The 20,954-nt window shown below is 45.0% G+C and overlaps 1 protein-coding gene across 1 annotated transcript; it reads right to left on the reverse strand.

Annotated features, from left to right (window-relative positions):
- Positions 1 to 14,042: 14,042 nt before the first annotated feature.
- LOC132471139 (uncharacterized) lies at positions 14,043 to 16,246 on the reverse strand. The gene is made up of 4 exons (XM_060070217.1): positions 16,004 to 16,246; positions 15,648 to 15,803; positions 15,098 to 15,190; positions 14,043 to 14,715 (listed from the first exon to the last, which is right to left on the reverse strand). Exons 1-4 carry the CDS (start codon positions 16,175 to 16,177, stop codon positions 14,392 to 14,394), a joined length of 747 nt encoding a protein of 248 aa, XP_059926200.1. The 5' UTR covers positions 16,178 to 16,246; the 3' UTR covers positions 14,043 to 14,391.
- Positions 16,247 to 20,954: the final 4,708 nt, after the last annotated feature.

Below are 20,954 nucleotides of genomic sequence, written 5' to 3' on the forward strand. Positions count from 1 at the left end.
ACAGTTCTATGGATGTTGACATACATGCACGCACACACACACACACACACACACACACACACACACACACACACACACACACACACACACACACACACACACACACACACACACACACACACACACACACACACACAGAATGGACCAATGACTGTAACCTAAAGACATCCTCGAAACAAATGTTTCCGGACGTCCCTTTCAGTAGGCAATATTGTTATCACTTCGAATGCACTACTACTATATAATGACCCTTAATCTCTATACAAATTATGCCTTCCTCCCCCGCAGAACACATCCTACGTAGCTCCCTACAGCAATCTGAGGCAGTTCTATCGTAATCATCAACAATCTGGCCACAATCATGTGCCCAATGTTTTTAGTTTGAAAAAGATATATAGCTGTTATTTGGTGCTGAATATATGAGTGTGTATTTACTGTGCATGTGCATGTGTACGTGCGTGTGAATGTTAGTGAGTGTGTGTGTGTGTGTGTGTGTGTGTGTGTGTGTGTGTGTGTGTGTGTGTGTGTGTGTGTGTGTGTGTGTGTGTGTGTGTATGTGTGTGTGTCTGTAAGTGTAAGTGTATGTGTATGTACATATGCATACGTGTGTTTGTGTCTGCGTGTGTGTGTAAGTGTACGGGCATGTGCACACGTGTGCGCGCACGCGTGTGTGTGTTTGCCTGTGTGTCTCCTAAGTAACAGTGGTAGAGTGGGCAGGCTCTGGCCTTTTCCCCTCATCTCCCACGTTCTCCAGCGCTGCCTCAATATTAGCATGCAAACAGCAGCTGTGCTCCTGCACCCCATCGCTCACTTCAAACAGCAGCCTGGCCTCAGCTGAAAGCTGTGCTCCCACACAGGATACACAAATACACACACACACACACACACACACACACACACACACACACACACACACACACACACACACACACACACACACACACACACACACACACACACACACACACACACACAAACACACAAGCGCACACACACAATGATTAAAATGTATACATTCATCTTAATATATTGAGGTTATTCACATACACATGGAGTCACACCAAATCAAAGCAACAGACACACAATACTACCAAATATACCGCACACGATTTGTTTTGACGCAATTGTCAAATGTTTCAGGATGCACCTACGGAAGGGATAGTAAAGCGCAAATATTTGGGCTCTCTCAAAAGACATTCAACGATTCATATTGACTTAGCAATTACTGACGCATTCCATCCTTTTTGAGTTGATATTTGAGTTGTTTTTATATTTAGGCTCAACCACTTCAATAAATGTGACTTTATATAGCAAACCTGATTGCAATTCACAAATATGACAGTGATATACATTCAATATTTTTCAATGTATAAATCAAATTAAGTGCCAATCCGAGCTGATGCCAATCTCAGTTCCAGACCTATCAGGGTAAAGATGGAAACACAACAGATAAAGAACGGGAAGACCAATGAAGGCACACAGAGGGGGGAGCACTTTGATGTATGATGGTGTTCAACATGAAGATCATAAACCCCCCCTAATGCATCTCCTAAATCATTGATCTGATTAATAGAGCACGTCGAACAGGAGCACTAAGGTGAGATCCTGTGGGTTGTACAGGGCTGGAGGTGCAGTGAACAGGCTTCGGGATCGACGTTAGAATGGGTTCCGCTCTATTTCTACCAAACGTCTACATCAGCAAAGGGTATTGGTGAAATCCTAAAGTGTACATCAGAAATTCTGTAGGAATACGTGGATAAGGATGGCTTCAATTTGACCTGAGACTTCTCCATAACCTGAATGTATCTCATACCAATGACTTTATATAGTCCATTGTTCAGACAAGGTTCACTTCATGAACAAGATTAACACAAATTGGTCCAAAAGGTGGTTCACATTGCCTTCCCTATGTATTGGTTAGGATTAATAGATTCCCTGCTTAACAAAACTCAACATTGAGTGTGATTTAATATATATATATATTTATTGCTATAATTAAAATGGCTATGCTCTTCTTGAAGTTGGCCTTACAGATGAGGAGAGACGGAGGAGAGAGAGAAAGGATGTTGTGGTATTGTTTACGGATCAAAGTGTTTAACCTGTTCGATGCGTCAGTATTACCTCGCCATCCGTCCTGCCTCTATAACCCTGTACCATCCTGCCTCTATAACCCTGAACCATCATGCCTCTATAACCCTGAACCATCCTGCCTCTATAACCATCCATCCTGCCTCTATAACCCTGAACCATCCATCCTGCCTCTATAACCCTGAACCATCCATCCTGCCTCTATAACCCTGAACCATCCATCCTGCATAACCCTGAACCATCCTGCCTCTATAACCCTGAACCATCCATCCTGCCTCTGTAACCCTGAACCATCCTGCCTCTATAACCCTGAACCATCCATCCTGCCTCTATAACCCTGAACCATCCTGCCTCTATTACCCTGAACCATCCATCCTGCCTCTATAACCCTGAACCATCCATCCTGCCTCTATAACCCTGAACCATCCATCCTGCCTCTATAACCCTGAACCATCCATCCTGCCTCTATAACCCTGAACCATCCATCCTGCCTCTATTACCCTGAACCATCCATCCTGCCTCTATAACCCTGAACCATCCATCCTGCCTCTATAACCCTGAACCATCCATCCTGCCTCTATTACCCTGAACCATCCATCCTGCCTCTATAACCCTGAACCATCCATCCTGCCTTTCTAACCCTGAACCATCCTGCCTCTATAACCCTAAACCCTCCATCCTGCCTCTATTACCCTGAACCATCGGTTACCCTTCCTTTTACAGTCCCCTAATTACTAGGTATTTACCAAGTACATACATGGTAAATCATAGTGTATTACTGGGTAATTACCACTGGTAATAAGAAGGTAAATACAGAGGAATTATCCGGTAAATTATAGTGTATTACTGTGTAATTACCACTGGTAATAAGAAGGTAAATACAGAGGAATTACAGCTGATGTAGGCTACTAAGTAAAACCTCAACTATTACCCATCAACTCAACTAAGTAGCATGTAGTTGTAACTGTTTTAGGTTGGTAATAACTCCGATATTGTGTACTTCCTAGGAAATTAGGCAACCAATTCTTAGAAACACATATTATCCAAGGTTTATGTTGGTAACAGCCCAAATTTAATGATGTACTATCTAGAAATTAGCATAGTACTTTCCAATAAAATACTTTTTTTAGTTATTATTCATAGCTACACCCATTTAGTAAGGGTTTATTCGATTTACCACTAAGGAATTACTTACCAGAGGGGTATTCCACAAAGCCGGTTTTATCACATAACCGGGTAAGTTAACCCAGGGTTAGCGGTAACCCTAGGTTCTATTTCATCCTTACTGACCGGTGCTTAAAGCACTGGATCTCCACCTCGCGCATGCGCATTTCGAGTACCTAATACCAACATAGTCACCTGTGACCCCCACGTGACACCGGGAAGGCTATATCTTCCGGTGTCATCAAAGGATCTGTTCCTTTACATCTTCTCGCTGCGCAGGTACCGTACTGAACCTTTGTTTGAGAAAGGAAGGAAATTCGCTACAGCTGGCTACGTGCAGCCTCCTGACCAAGGTCGGAGCTGCGGGGAACCCGTCCTCCAGAGGCTGTGGCTAGCTTATACAGATATTTAAGAAATAACTAGAAAAGGAGATAAGAAGAGTAGCCGGCGTGTGTTGGTGAGGGCAGTGTGCTCGCTCCCGCTCCCAGCACTCTTTCGCCTCTTTGCTCTGTTATTGTTTGTTGTGTTAGCCGTTAGCTTTTCTCTGTTCTAACCATCAATTTATTTTCCTTACAACTTACCGGTGAAGGCGGTGCTCTCGCTCCCGCTCCCAGTAACGTTTTAGCTTGGCTTCCCCCTTTGTTGGCGGCAGCGCTTACGCTCAAGCTAATTAATATCGGTTGATTAAATTTTCTGGTGAAGGCAGTGTTCTCGCTCCCACTCCCGATAATGCCGCATTTGGCCCTTGTTTGGTTGACAATTAGTAATAACGATCACGCTCTGGCTAATTAGTTTCTGTTTTTCAATTGACTGGCGAGGGAAGAGCTCATTCTCCCGCTTCCAGTTACGCCGCCGGTGGCTGCCTCCATAATGGCCCACCTATGTGTCGCCTGTGCGGCTCCTCTTGAGCTTGAGGATGGCCACGACAGTTGCCCTCCTTGCCTCGGTCTCGAGCATTTGAGGGAGAGCCTCACGGACAGCGCTGCATGAACTGCAGCCTCCTGCCTTGGGTGCTCAGAGTGGCTAGGCTGGCAGAGCTGGAGAATCGGGCAACAGCCAACGACCGCTCTGCCTTAATGAGCCTCCCTCCCAATCAGCCCGGTCGTTCGGGGCAGCAGCGGCATGATGGAGCGGCGGCCACGGGTGCCCCCCCCAAAAAGAAGGCAAGGGGCGGGCTGGCTGCCAAGGTGGACGGATTGGCGGCCGACATGGAGCAAATGCGGTCCCTCCTCCTGGCCCTTCAGCCTGGGACTGGTCAGGGGCTGGCGGGGCTACAGCCTGGCCCTCCCTCGTCCCAATTCGACGATGCCCTCTCTCTGGCGGCTTCGGCAAACCTCTTTAGTGAGGTTATGACTGAGGGCGATGCCTCCCACACACTGGACGAGGCCTCCTGCTCTTCTGCACAAGGCTCCCTGCAAGGGGCAACAGACACCTCCATGGCGGCCGTCCTGCGGACCGCTCTGGCTTGCCTACAGCTCGATGCGGCGCAGACAGAGTCAGCCCAGGCCAGCACCTTCTTCAGGCGCAACCCTGTTCCGGCAACATTCTCCGTCCCTCCTTCAGAGGAGTACTTGAAGGAGCTCCATGCTTGCTGGAGGGACACTAGGGCCCTATCCCACTCAACGTCGGATGCCCGGACCTTGGCTGCCATGCAGAATGCGGCACAGGTTGGGCTGGGCCGCATGCCATCGGTCGAGCCTGCCATCGGTCGAGCCTGCCATCGCCTCCCTAATTCTGGCCCCTGATGAGGCTCTGAGACCAAATGCCAGGTGTCCTCGGCAACAGTGCAGGGTCACAGACGACCACCTGTCAAAAGCCTACGACGCAGCGGCGCTCATGCGTCGTATTGGGAACTCCCTTTCCCACCTGTTGCTGGTTCTTTCCACCTCTCTGCAGCAGGCCCAGATCGAGCCGTCGCTGCAGAGTCTGAGTGACGCCTCATTGCAGGCTTTTGCCCTCATGTCGAGGGAGTTAGGGCGCACTATGTCCACCCTCGTACAGACTCGCCGCCAGGTGTGGCTTGCGCAGTCGCCCCTGACAGAGACGTGTAGGAGGGTCCTCCGTGCGGTGCCGGTGGAACCAGGGGAGCTCTTTGGGTCAGCTGCCCTGGAAGCACTGGAGGGGGCTGCCCGAGCTAGGCAGACCAGGCACCAGCTGTCCGGTCTGAATAGGAGTGTGTCCGCTCCTAGCAGGCCTGGGGTCCCCTCGGCAGTCCCCCAGCGGCGCTTTCTCAGCGGCCTGCGCAACAGCCTACGGATGGCTTTTGGGCCCCCGAACGCCTACCTTCCTGGCAGCCTCGTGCCCCACAACCCAACCGACGCCCCCCCAGAGCCTCAGGAGGCCGGGGGGGCAGGCGCTAGGCCCTCGGGGCCGGTCGTCGGGTGTTTTTCCCATCAGCAGCTCAGTTACTGGGCTGCCTGTACTTCAGACCCTTGGGTGGTTTCCACCTTGACCCAAGGGTATGAATTGCAGTTCCGACGCCAGCCCCTAGCCTTCAGCCGGGTCAAAATGACTGTCGTCAACGACCCGGCAAAGGCCTTAGCTCTGGACCAGGAGTTGTCCACCCTCCTGGCCAAGGGGGCAATCGAGCCAGTGGATCCTCTGCTGCACCCCAGAGGATTCTACTCTTTCTCGTAAAAAAGAAAGATGGCACATTTCGCCCAATTCTCGACCTGAGGGGACTCGGACCTGAGGTTCCGGAAGGTCCTACCATTCCACATGCTCACCGCATCCGACACGCTGCGGGTGGTCGCAAGGGGAGAATGGTTCACCACGGTGGACCTAAGGGACGCATACTTCCACGTCCCAATTGCACCGCGCCATCAGCACTTCCTCCGGTTCGCCTTTCGCGGCCGGCATTTTCAATTCAGGGTACTTCCCTTTGGTCTCTCCCTCTCCCCGAGGGTATTCACCAGGGTGGTGGCGGCAGCTCTCGCACCCCTGCAGAAGCAGGGCACGAAGGTCCTGCCGTATTTGGACGGCTGATCTGTGCACCGTCCCAGTCTCAGGCGGCCCGGGACACGGCTCGGCTACTCTTGCGCGTGGCCCGGCTTGGCCAGACGGTAAACTTTGTGAAGAGTCGCCTGGACCCATCCCAACGGGTCACATACCTGGGGATGGTCCTGGACTCGGACGCTATGAGGGCCTATCCGTCACCTCAGCGTGTGACCGACATCCTCCTCTGCCTCCCCCTCTTCGGGTATGGCAGGATGGTGCCATTCATTCTTTTCCTGCAGCTCTTGGGCAAGCTGACAGCTGCCTCAGCTGTGGTGCCTCTCGGCTTGCTGTCTCTGCGCCCTATGCAGATGTGGCTGAACAGCCTCCACTTGGACCCCAAGTGGCACAGGCACCGAAAGGTCAGAGTGTCTCGGCAGTGCCTCTTCTCTCTGTCCCCATGGAGAAAGAGGTCGTACATGTCTGTGGGTGCACCCATGGGCACCATTCCATCCCACCGGGAGCTGGTCACGACAGACGCCTGCCTATCGGGATGGGGCGCGGTTTGGCAGGGCAGGACTGCCCAAGGGCAGTGGCCGGCCCAGAACCACGCTCACATCAATGTGCTAGAGCTCAGGGCGGTACATCTAGCACTCAATCATTTTCTGCCTCAGTTGAGAGGCAAGCATGTGCTGGTTCGATCCGACAACAGGTCAGCTGTTGCCCAGATCAACCACCAAGGGGGGACCCGGTCTTCACGGCTATTCCGGGTATCTCGGAACCTGTTGGCCTGGGCATATCCCCGCCTGGCCAGCGTACGGGCGGTCTTCATACCGGGGGAACGGAACCAGGTCGCAGATTTTCTATCGTGGCAGAAGCCCCCACCGGGGGAGTGGCGGCTTCATCCGGAGGTGGTGGAGACGATGTGGGGTCTCTTTGGCAGGGCGGAGGTGGACCTCTTTGCTTCAGAGGAATCTGCACATTGCCCCCTCTGGTTCTCCTGGACGGAGGTGACCGGCCCCCTCGGACAGGATGCCTTAGCTCACGACTGGCCACAGAGTCCTCTGTATGCCTTCCCACCACTGCCCCTGATTCTTCCCACACTCCAGAGAGTGTTTCTGCGGCGCCACAGGCTACTTCTGGTGGCCCCCTACTGGCCAGGGAGACTCTGGTTTCCACTGCTGCGCAGGCTCTGCTGCAGCTCTCCATGGCGCCTCCCCTGCAGGAAGGACCTCCTTTCGCAGCTGGGGGGTCAGATTTGGCACCCAGATCCCCGTCGCCTCCAGCTCTGGGCTTGGCCGCTGCAGGGCCTGACTCACTGCTGAATTTTTGCATTGCAACCGTCAGGAATACTATTCTGAATGCCAGGGCACCATCTACCAGGGCACAGTATGCCAACAGATGGAAGTTATTCTCTGACTGGTGTAGGGGTAAGGCAGTAAACCCAGCACGTTGCTCCGTAGCCACCGTTCTGGAGTTTCTGCAGTCCCTCCTGGATGGTGGTCGCTCTCATTCCACCTTGAGGGTCTATGTGGCTGCTATTTCTTCCTGGCATGAGATGGTCGACGGAGGCACAGTGGGGTGCCACAGGTTGGTGTCCCTCTTCCATTGGGGGTTTCCTGAGGCTGCGTCCCCCTAGGACTCTGAGGACTCCAGCTTGGGACCTGCCCCTGGTGCTGGAGGCCATGTCATCACCTCCTTTTGAGCCTCTGACCCAGATAGGGTTGAAGTGGCTGTCCATGAAGGTGGCTTTTCTGCTCGCCATTACCACTGCGAAGCGGGTCGGGGAGTTGCACGCCCTATCCGTGGCAGATACATGCCTGCGGTGGAACCCTGATGGCTCAGGTGTAGTTTTATGGCCCAATGTGGCGTTCCTGCCCAAGGTGCTTTCACGCACCTATTTTAACCAGCCTATCCGGCTTGCACGTTTTAACTCCCCATCTGAGGGGAAGGAGTCTGAGATGCTGTGCCCGGTACGGGCGCTTAGGGCTTACATTGCTGCTACGGCCGGTATACGGCATTCCGAGCAACTGTTCGTGTGTCACAGTGGCCCTAACAGAGGTTGTGCCTTGTCCAAACAGAGGCTGTCCCACTGGGTTGTCGACACCATCAAACATGCCTATGTGGCCAGTGGCCGCCCCCCGCCATCCGGGTTGAGGTGCGACTCCACCAGAGGCGTGTCGACATCGTGGGCTGCACTAAGAGGTGTACACCTGGAGTCGATCTGTGCCGCGGCATCATGGACGTCGCCGGGCACCTTCACAAGGTTTTACCGTGTCAACGTCGCCAGTCCACATCCGATGGGTGTGGTCCTACTGCCAAGCTCTGCTGCCTCCAATGAGTGAGGTGGGTGTTGGATTCTTCGTGACCTTTTTGGTATGGGTCATCCAGTGCTTTAAGCACCGCCTCTGGCGGTCAGTAAGGATGAAATAGAACGAAAGTTACGAATGTAACTACGGTTCTATGAATCCTGGATGACCGCCAGAGTGTCCAGTCAATCCTTGTGTTCTCGCGAGAAGATTCTAGAAACAGATCCTCTAATGACACCGGAAGATATAGCCTTCCCGGTGTCACGTGGGGGTCACAGGTGACTATGTTGGTATTAGGTACTCGAAATGCGCATGCGCGAGGTGGAGATCCAGTGCTTTAAGCACCGCCTCTGGCGGTCATCCAGGATTCATAGAACAGTAGTTACATTCGTAACTTTCGTTTTCCGTTCCAAAAGGATCACGGTAGGTTAGTTGTTATAGAAACATATGCTCTGAATCAAACCTGGTCGGACCAGGTTTTGCGCAGGTTAAGTTTGAAACATAACCTGGTTTTGGGTATTTCAACCAGGGTCCACCGCAGATTTCATGTGTTCACAATGGTATGCCCTTTTGATGAGAGAACTGCTGATATCGGAGCGCAAATTATACGTGCAATCCACCGGGAGCGATTGATAAGACCACGGCTCGACATCTTGGCATATCGGATGACTTTTTGCTGGAGTGGAGAGATATAGATTCTCGCGCAAATCTTTCATATATTTAAATAGCCTTACATAGCCAACACTACCAATCGAGGACCTGGCCTCAGTTCACTCCAGACTATTTGCGTAGCCCTCCGTTTTTTTCAAATGGTAGTTTTATCTAGGCTATAATGTTGGAGATGCTGAGCACATCTCAGTCGTTTCAAATGACCCATCCAAGATTTGTATCGGCCTCCTATCATACAAAGAGCAATATTGTCTGAGGACAATGCCGAGAGGCATTTACAACATAAAGTATAGTCCTAACGGGCTTGCATCCACTGGAGAATGTTCGATCGTAGCCGGCGGCTTCATTACAAGCACTAATCCATCTTGATCTGTGAAGTTCATGAATTGTCACTTTTAGGTTTTCTACCCAGTTACCAAAAAAAGAAACATTTGGAATAGTATGCGCTGTGGCAAGCACACGGTTTGCATGTGTTACTTCGAAGGCAAAAAAAATCTAAAATACAAGAAAACACAAAAACCTATATTCAACCAGTGGGGTATGGCCCCTGACTTTCTGAGGTGGTAGGTACCTCCAGGTACCCCCTCCATGCCAGGGCGCCCTGAATTTATGTTTATTAACAGCTCCTCCACCGGGGCCAAGACAATTTCAGGGCCAGATCCAGTCTGCCGACTGTCTGCCTTTTCACGATTGGCTTAAAAAAATGGCTTATTTAAATTTATACCAATACGATGGTGGGAAAAGCTTACCAGTTTGTGTTTTTTATACTTCATTTTTATACTTGATCCTCTGACCGCTTGGAAGCAATCGGAGTACATATTTTTTTAGAAGAAAGGGGTTATGTGGTAGGATCTTTAAGAATGCTTAACTGGGATATTTATATATTCATGGCTCAAATATTAAGGATAATGCTTTTGACGTGTAACTAACGCATTTACGCAGTCAGCGATCCGCTGCCAGGCTTTGGTTCCCCGGGTTGCAGAGGCTTTAGCGTTCCCTTTTCTTGTGATAATGTCCTTCTCCTCGTCATAAGTCTCCAGGAGAACCTGGAGTTCCATTTCATTGAAATAAGCGGCCCGTTTCGCCATATCGATCAGGGTTTCCATGATCCGTACATCACGTCTTTTTAGGTTTGGCGTGGACGCGCACAACCCTGTGTTAACCAACCCCGAGTTGATTGAACTAATGCATAACCGCTGCTGTGGAACCGAAAACTCTGGGTTGGTCGGCACATGGTCAATCAACCTAGAGTTCAGCGTTAACTCAGTGTTTGTTAAACCTCCGTTCGTGGAACACCCCTCTGGTAACAACCTCTGCAGGAAGTTTTCCTCTAGTGTCATGGTACATCTTCTTAAATACTGGGTACAAAGCCGTTTGTTTCCATGGTATTACCAGGTTCTTACCATATAATTTATAATAGATACAATCGATTATCCATGCAGTTGCAGTCAACACAAACTTCTACCATGTACGTTCTGCGACGTTACCAAGTAAAACACGACAATTTACCCAGTAAGTAAGCTGAAACTGTACTGTAAAAGGAAGCCTCGTTTGTTTCCATGGTATTACCAGGTTCTTACCATATAATTTATAATAGATACATTCCATTGTCCATGCAGTCAACACAAACTTGTACCATGTACGTTCTGCGACGTTACCAAGTAAAACACACCAATTTACCCAGAAAGTAAGCTGAAACTGTACTGTTAAAGGAAGCCTTGTTTGTTTCCATGGTACTACCAGGTTCTTACCATATAATTTGTAATACAATATTCCCTTTTCCATGCAGTCAACACAAACTTGTACCATGTACGTTCTGCGACGTTGCCAAGTAAAACACGACAATTTACCCAGTAATTAAGCTGAAACTGTACTGTAAAAGGAAGCCTTGTTTGTTTCCATGGTATTACCAGGTTCTTACCATATAATTTGTAATACATTATTCCCTTTTCCATGCAGTCAACACAAACTTGTACCATGTACGTTCTGCGACGTTACCATGTAAAACACGACAATTTACCCAGTAATTAAGCTGAAACTGTACTGTAAAAGGAAGCCTCGTTGTATCCATGGTATTACCAGGCTCTTACCATGTAAGTTGTAACTGGTTATTCCCTTTTCCATGCAATCAACACAAAACATATATGTTCTGCAACATCGTTCACCAGTAGTTAAGCACTTTAATTGTTGTTATAAAACCCAAAACCACTGTTGATGAAAGGCATATTAAAATTAAACAAAATCATAGGCTTATCTTTCAAACAATGCATATCTCACAAACAGGCACTGAACACTGAAAAAATCATACAAAAAAAAGAGCTGTCGACATCAACTCAATTTAAATGTTACTGATGGTGTTTTGATAAAACACATGACAGTGTTATGGCAAGTGACCACAAGGAAGACTGCTTCAACCTCTACAATTTGAATAAGTGGTGAATGCCATGCAGCAATCTGCCTATGGGAGCATCTTTGTGGTCATTCGCAAACTAATGAGTCCACTCGATGAATGAGAGATTACTCTTTCGTGTCCTCTCTGAGAGGTATCCCTGCAGTCTCCACATCTGGGATTTGTAGGCAAGACCTGACCAGGTACCTCCAAATCTCCCCTTCCATACTGTAATAAAGAATCAGAAGACAAGAAAATAAACATTAGGACTGTCAATTAATGAACATTTCTACAACATGTAGAACTCAAAGATTAGTTTGTTTATCAGTTAAGAAAGGATGCTGGTCCTCTGGCCATTGTGTTTGGTCATATTGAAAAGAGAAAAAGGCATAGCCATAATTATGTTGCATATTCTTGAAGAAAGTTGTCCAATCCCGGGTTGCTTTTAACTCACTTTATTCGTTATAAAGTGGGCATGTTTCGGTATGGTAACTGAAGCTTAAGGGAGGGAATTGTATCTAACGTGTATCGCGTGTGAGAGGAAAATACCGTGATCTACTTCAAGCCCCCCGGGCTTAGGCCCGGGTGGCTTTCTGCGCCGTCTACCTATTGATCTCTGCCTCTGGAGTTCGAAATCACCCGCTAGAGAGGACGTCAAGTGGGCGTGGCCTAGTGGGCGTGGCCGGGGTGACGTAATGGCTTCGGCTTCTTCACCTAACAAAAGGTGATGCCTTCTGTGGTGGAGCAGCCTTCAATAAGGTCTTGCTCCCCTTGTGGCTATGTGAGGGTAATGCAGCTTCTTAAAATACTTGACAATCCCTCCTTGGTCATCTCAGATGACCATACAATAATATTTTAAATCATAAACACCATTTACCACACCGAAAACATAGTCAAAGTAGGATAAATCATCAACACCATCAACCGTGTGGGAACAAATCTATCGAAATAGAGAAAAACCACTACGCGTCCCCGATAATACTGAAACGGTATTCACATTGTGGGTCTCATAGGAAATACAGGTCATTATTTAACACACTGTAAAAAGAAAATAGTTGGATCAACTTAATTTAATTACTTCAATTGGTAACACGTAAATTAATTAAGTTTATTCAAATAAAAATAGCAAGTTCGACTAACCCAATTGTTTTTAGTCGGATCAAATGACTAAAATGTTAGTTTTCAAATAAACAATTTGCATCAATCAAACTTAAAATGAATGCACAACAAATTAAAATTTCCTTTTTTTCCAACTCAATTATTTGCTATATCCTAAAGTAAGATACTGCTTCCTTAGAACCCAATATTCTGACTTGAGGTTAAGAATATTTTTAAAGTAACCTTAATGTAAAATGTAAGTTTACTCAACATAATTAAAATACTTTCTTACAATTAAAATTTTAAGTTGGCTTTCAAAAAAAGATCAGATTTTCAAATCTTTTTTTTTTTTTTAAATACTTTATTATATGAAAGTATAAAACACAACATGCCGATATCTTCCAACACATTTCACATTAAATGCATACAGGTTAAATTTACAGTTTATACTACAAAAATATTTTTATATTACTACAAAAATGTCATTTTCAATTGCTTAACCATTCCTGTAACTGCATGCATTGGGTTAGCTTAACCATATAGAACACCTCTATAGAACACCAAAAAAATAATCCTATTATAGTTATTATAACGCAATTTTATCATATATTTTGAAAATACATTTGAATGATAGATGACACTAACAGTAACACCTCAGTAAGGTATTTGAGCTCTAAGCATTAACAGATTGTATTTTTTGTTATTTTGAAAACACATGGAAACATGAACAGAAAATGAAGAAAACTCTTCGACGAAAAACCTGCAACAAAATCAATGTGTATCATCTTGTGGTTTGAAGAATATTTTTCTCTTTAAACACAAAGGCAAAAAAACCATAAGAGGCTCGAGTTTCACAGGCCCCATGTCTTAAAGGATAAATCTGGTGTAAAATGGATCTGGGATGTTTAATATGATAACGAGATGGTATGTCCGTTTGGGATCAAAATAGCGCATCTAGACGCATTCTTAAGTTTTTAGCCGATTCTACCATCGGTAGAATCCACGCTATAAACTTGGAATCATGGGGGGATCGTCTCATGGTAAAAACAAAATCGCTATTTAAAAGGCTAGAAGTAGCCCGACACTTCTTTGGTAGTATTATAAGGGTCTTAAAATATAAAAAGAGGCATTGATAACTTTGTAAGTGTACAGTTTGTTTATTAAAAATGACATTTTATACACACTTAATACCATCAGTAGTTCACCCGTCGACGCCATTTTGTATTTAAGACTCGATAGGTCGATTGACGAACACAGAGCTTGTGACATCCGTGAACAATACGCATGCTCCATGTTCGCCAAGATACGTCTTAAATACAAAATGGCGTCGAAAGATGAACTACTGATGGTATTGTGTGTATAAAATGTCATTTTTAATCTGTACACTTACAAAGTTATCAGTGCCTTGTTTTATATTTTAAGACCCTTATTATACTACCAAAGAAGTGTCGGGCTACCTCTAGCCTTTTAAGTGGTTTAAAATAGCGATTTCGTTTTTACCATGAGACGATGCCCCCATGATTCCAAGTTTATAGCGTGGATTCTACCGATGGTAGAATCGGCTGAAAACAGCCAACTTAAGAATGCGTCTACATGCGTTTTTTCACCCAAACGAACATACCATCTCGTTATCATATTAAACATATCCCAGATCCATTTTACACCGGATTTATCCTTTAACATTGTTCTTCCCTAGGCCATTTTTGGGTCCAGAAAAGGAATCAATTGTGATGTGTGTCATTACTGCGAGCTTTGAAGTCTGCCATACAGATTTTGGACTTTGGGAGACATCTTGTGTTGCTCAAGGTGCATGATGATTTTCTGGAGCACTTCGAAAGTAAAACGAAGGGGTTTGGGATAAGCAAGGTTAAGTGCATATAGCAAACCTAGAAGCAGGGCACAAGCTGAGGCAACTGAAGTCAGTCCATGCAACACCTTCACGCCCTCGATGACAATGCCTATGTCTTCAGGTGGCTCCTGCGGTCCTTCCCCGTCCTTTCGAATGACAAACACTGCCACAGTGAGATGCTCCAGATCCCTTTGAATGTCCTCTGGTCCAGAGTCCTGAAGTACATGACACAAAACATCACTGTCATCACTTTGCACTTTTATTTACGCCTCACAGTAAAAGACAACTGCAAAATCACATCGACTTCATTTCACTGAATAGTGCTTTATGGATTGGAGCCCTTTATAGGCTCAGCCACACATCTCATTATTGGCCAAGCCTGGTATCATGACAGGGTCAAGTACTTTGTGTCTTGATGTTTTGCAGGACTCCGACCTTTTTACCAGTAGCTCTACGCAAGAATCACTACATATATTATAAATACAACATGTAGTCAATCCAAACAGGTTTCAGTAATTATAGTTGACAAAATTGTCTATGTTTTACAGGATAAAAATGATGAGATGAGCTGAAATGCAAATTGCTGTAGAAACGTACACGATATTCCTTGATCAGGTCATCTGCATCCTCGCCGAGGAAGATGATGAGGGCTTTCAGGACACACTCCCTTCGAAGATGAATGTCCTCAGTCTAGGACAATAAAATCTTGATTAATTTAATCTTCAAAATCTCTGAAGACAGGTCAGGGCTCCAGACTAACTTTTTTCACTAGGAGCACTGTGGCCCCTAACTGAAAATGTATAAATCTAAACGGTTCTGGATCTTCACAGCAACCTCTCTTCTGCTCCTTATAGTCACTGACATCTTGTTTACATCCCATGCGGTTTCCTACTGGTATGCATTTGGTTCTAAAATAACACGTGCCAGAAATAACGAGCATAACATAACTTGGTAAATAAACAACAGGAGCGTATAGTGATTAGTTTAGTTCATCTTCTTTGCTGCCAGGTGAGGCACGCTATTGCTCCCCTTAGCTACCGGCGCTGAAGCAAAGCTAATCCGGATGATGCATCTTTAATAGATAGGGGTACTGTGACACCCTCTAAGCAACCAAGGAAACTTGTTACTTTTGATGCTCTAGATGTACCTGGTCCAAAATGTCCATGATGTCAGCATTCTTTTGGCGTGTTGATCCACCTTTGGCACGGATGACTCTGATTAGCTGACTTGAGTGGATGTCTAACTGGGCGAAGAACTTATCCTCAAGAGGAACAGCCATGAGCCTCAGGAACTCTGCATTGATCTAAAACAAATGACAGTGAATAAATAAAAAGGAAATGCAAATTACCTCACATACAATCTCAGTTTTAACAACGTAAACACTGAAGCCTGCATACACAACAGGCAAAATGTCAATGCACCGAAAAGTTTAACTGAATATGTAAATTCTGTCAATAAACAATGTTCAATTCAAGAGTCATTTCAGTTCCATTGTTACCATACCTCTTTCTGATGGAACAAGGCAGGCCACCGGTCTTTAAAGTCTTGAATGCTGGGTTCTTGGTTGACCACCTCTTGTCGTCTGTAGGCAAACGTGCAAGCCATTTTGTCCGTGATTACCCTTTCATTGTTCCTTATCTTGACATCTGTCAGAAGTTCTATTCTCTCTTTTTCCATGCTGTCCTGAGTTTCTCCAGTAGGGAAGGATGGATAGAAGTTGGCTTCGGCTCGTTTTGGCCTCTTCACCTTTTTAGCAGGGTGAAGAGGCCAATCCATTGTTGATTTCGATCTCAGGGAATTTACTGACAGCTCTGGACACCCCAGCACTTTGAGTTGAGTCCGGTAGTTTCCCATTTTGTACTTCAGTCGCTGTTTCCAGCTGTAGCAGCCATTGAATGAGCCAGGCTCTTTTAAACAAGGGTGCTTTTTGATTAAGGCCTCTGCAACTGTGCAGAAATGTGCATCCTCCGGGTAGGCCTTATATCGGTCAATTTCTTCAACTACTCTATTCAAGATATCAGATTTTATTCGGGAGCTCAAGGTCAAAAACTTGTTTCCAACCTGGCACTCAGAATTACCTTTCACTAACTGCAACTCTGTGTCGTAGGAAAATTGAGGAATTGGAAATTCCTCTGGCCACTGCTTGGTTCGAGACTCAGGGGATGAAAGCAGTATAGTGTCGTTTGATGCCAGTGAAACACAGTCATCCGACTCGGAAGAAACAGAAGCAGAGGCTGCAGTGGCACTGATCAACGTTGTTTGCTGGATGACCTTGATTGTCCCCAAATCCTGGAGTTCAGCAGTAGAGTTCAGATTGAAAAAGTCATTGCCAAAATCTTGGTCCATGTACTGCAGTTTCAAGCTGCACTTTAATCCGAACGTACTCCTTATCGTGCCGATGAGGTCATCTAGTGACTCTGGTATTCCATTGGGAAGTGACAGTTTTTCAATGTTGTTGTCCCCCAAAATCACTTTAAGTCTGGCAGTTGTGGAATGAGCCATGGCAGTCTGAAAAGAGAGCAAAAGCACAATAAGGTGTGAGGCAAATAAAAAATACTGAACTATCCCTTTTTAATCAATAATTTTTTTTATAATTGATGTCCTGTAATTTACCTTCTGTAAGTGGACCACATTTGGCTTTCGGTATGAAAAATAAAATGTATTGAGAACAAAATAAAACAACATTACATGGAGAGGGCTCATCCTTTAAACATGGATATATCTTTTCAATGTGACAAGACACATCCCTCCAATTTTGTAGTCTGCCAGTGGGTATGTATCATGTAGTTCTTGTGGCTCAATAAGATCCACTTTCTCGACTGGGGATGGTTTGAGATCAAAAGCTCTATAGTGTTCAATATACCATCCAATGAGCTTCTTCACAATGAAGATCAACTTGTCCTGCAGTATCACCATTTGGATGATTTCACCAAACTCTGGCAGTCCTCCCAGTGAGCCTTGGATCAAGATCATTCCACACTTGTAGTTTAGTCCATCATATGTCACGCTTTTGGCCAAGCCCACTGTGTCCATATCTGAAGACATCTGTCTCAGAGCATTTGAAATGTCCTTGTTAAGAACATCGATGTGTACAGTGGAAACATTTGTCACTTCCAATAGAGGTCTGGTAAAGCTACACTTTCATGCAAATGATGGGCAATCTGATACTGATGTCTCTCTGAAAGGGAAAGTAGCACATTTTTGAAGCACCTGATATTCCTGGCAACTCTTTTAAAAAAGCTATGCTTTGCTTCAAAACGCATCGTCCATAGGGAAACTAGTGGACCAAACTGTTGGATCAAATATGGGTAATGCTCTAAGAAATGGTGTTTTGGTTTAAGGTGACAGTCTGGGAAAACCTCTTGGAATCTAATTCTGTGCTCAGAGATCTTAAAATCAAGATATGCAATGGAGTCCTGGGTTTGAATGGGACTGACGACCAGATCAACAATGTCCTTCAGGTCTGTTAAGATCTGCCAAGCTGGCTCTTCACAGGGAACTCTCCGCCCAATCAACAAAGGCAAAAATCTGATTAGACTCCAGTTCTCATGCGCATTTCCCCCAACAGTTTTTCTGGACCCAAAACTGAGAGGCACAGGATGAGGTTGATTAGTTTTGTCAGCCCACTTAAAGTTGAAAGATGATATTGCATCATTTAATGCAGGTAATGTGGTATACTTTTTTTTTTATGAATACACTCAGGCAAAGTGCAAGTTCAAAAGGAACAATACCTTCGAAAAGATCATGCACGATATCGGGAGGAAACCCAGATAGGAGAGGTGCTTTGATAAAATACACTCCGATTTCACACCATAATAATTAGGCAACCCATTTTCCTCAATTGTTCTTAAATGATCGGCATGAATGTCTTTGGTTCTCAAAGGAAAGACGCCGCTTCTTACTTCTTGAGTCTGGATGTCAGCTTTTTCTGCAGTGCAAAATCTGCATACATATGACCCTGAGAAATTCTCTACAAATCCAGCAATACCGTGTGCCCCAAGGTTGTCAGCAACCACACACTGAACTGTGCCTTTTATTGTTCTGCCCAACTTTGACACAAATATCCCTTTCTGTTCCAAAATGACTAGATCGTTAAGAAAAGGTTCCAACACTTTATCATAGCCATAGCACTTCAGATCAGCACTTTTGATTAAAGCTGCCAAATAGATGGAGGACAAAGCAGAGTTACAGCCCGGTGGTGAATTGCCCAGAGTCCAATACAAACCACCGATTTTATGCTTCCTTCTGGATGTGCCAAGGGGATTACATATTTCAAAATCGTCAATATATAATATCAAGGAAATGCTTTCCTGTTTAGACAAAAGTCCATTTTCTTTGAACAAGGCACCATCAAAGAAGGATCTGTATATCTGTGCACAAGTTCCATGTGGTTCTTTATCTACATTATTCAAATTAACAGCCTGATCCAAGATTGTCTGGCAGTCAAGAATTTGTACCAAAGACTTTAAAATTGAAATATATTGGAATGACTTTCTATTCTTTTGGTCTAGTATATATTCCACTGGTTCCACTACATTAAAGTGTAACTTATAGTAAGCCTTCCGCCTCCAAGCACTGGAAAGTGGGCCTTTATCTCCAATTGCTTTTTTTAACAGGGTTTGAATCACAGAGTGCACTGGCTAGTTTTTTAACCACTGACTGGTCAAACTGGCAACCATTATCTTTTAATACTTGGCTAATAGTCTTTTGAGTGATTGGCAGAGAAAGAGAACCAATCAAATAGTTAAACTCCTGCAGAAGTTCATCTACCGCAGCATTTGACACAAGAAAGATGTTTTCTAACTTAAGAAGGACTGACGCAAGTTTAAGCTCGATATCCTTCTCCAAGTTCTCAGGAACCACATCGACAAAAGCAGAATCTAAATCGTCATTGCTCTCTATACGTTCCCCATCTGAAATATCACTGGCAACACTGGCAAAGGATTCTGTAACAGAATTAATACCAGGCTTAAAGATATTCCCTGTCCCAGAATGTTTCCTGTATTTATGGCTTTTGAAGTTCTCATATACGTTGGTTTTATATTCACAGTCTTGGAACACGCATGTAACAGTCTCCTTATTTTTAAGATGATTAAAGATGTGTTGAAAAAATTCCCTCTCAGTGGAGAGTTGATTATGACCTTTATATGGCATGTGAATGTTGATACGGCTTTGTTGATAGCTTGTTGGGCAGGGTGATTCCTTGATAAATGGCTCAGTAGGGCATTCCAAGTCTTGAATCTACATGTACAATGTAAATAGGTACATGGATATGAATGGCCCCGTCCGTAGTGCCTATGATTCAGTTTGTAATGCTTGAGCAGCTCAGATCTTCTTTTTAACACAATCCCACAGTCCTTGCATCTCCACATGAAGCGGAAAACTGAAAAAACAAAGAAACTGGCTTTACTGGGAGTTCCTTTGTAGGTTTAATTTTTTAAGGAGATAGTGGTGGTGGAGCCAATTGTTTAAACACAACAGTTTAAACAATCCGTATGCCACTGTATCATCCTATCATCCACCGTATGCCATGCTTTTGACTTGAATCATAAGCCCTTTTTTTAAATGAAGCCCCTGGAGTAGCCCCAGTTTCATTTTATAAAATTGTTGTCATCATTTATTGTGTTTATAAAACACAATAAACTCGAAATGTGTAGCAGCCTTTGCAACCTCATGCAACGGCCATAGTTGCCCGTAAATAGTAATTGAAATGCTGCAAATTAATATTTATTCACACGGACTGCGTAAAAGGTGATTGTTGTAAATGGTATGATAAATATGAAACTGCATTCCTATCTGACTGAGGCATCAAAGACAGCAACAGTGTAAATGTAGTTTGTAATAGCCTACCATTCACCTTAATATAAATGACAATAAATTCCATAACATGCAGGTATTGTTTAAATATTACAGAACATATTTCAATAGTTATTTGGCAATAACATATCTCTGTATTCATGATGCTGAATTGTTTTTTTTTTAAGAGGATTGAGAAACTGTGCCTTAAGGGATACAGTTATCAAGTCTGGCTTAAGGGAAATACACACATGCCCATTGGAAGTAATTTGCACTCCACCTTAACTGTTGAAATTGATTTCGGTTCAGATGGTATGACCAAACATTTCATGACATTAAAGCCATAAAAAAATCACTGTCTTTAGCACTCTAATTCTGCAGTTTAACTTGCCTTTGGGTAGTTTGATGAGTTGTGTCCAGGGCTGATGTAACCACCACCAATCAGGGAAAGAATCATGAAGAGCAAATAGAAAATGAATTAATATTAAGGGAGTGGTGATGTTTCAATTCAGTGTTGAGCTTGACAATCAGGTTAATTTCCGCAAATGTGGGAAAGAGGGAGAAAACAATGCAACATGAGCAGCCAGCCAATGTAGTTGGCCCGAATCTCTGCTTCAGGGCTTCGTCATTCAGTACGTTAACATGCACATTTTAATCC

Source organism: Gadus macrocephalus, chromosome 13 (genome assembly GCF_031168955.1).
Source record: "Gadus macrocephalus chromosome 13, ASM3116895v1".
In the NCBI taxonomy this organism is placed as follows: Eukaryota; Metazoa; Chordata; class Actinopteri; order Gadiformes; family Gadidae; genus Gadus; species Gadus macrocephalus.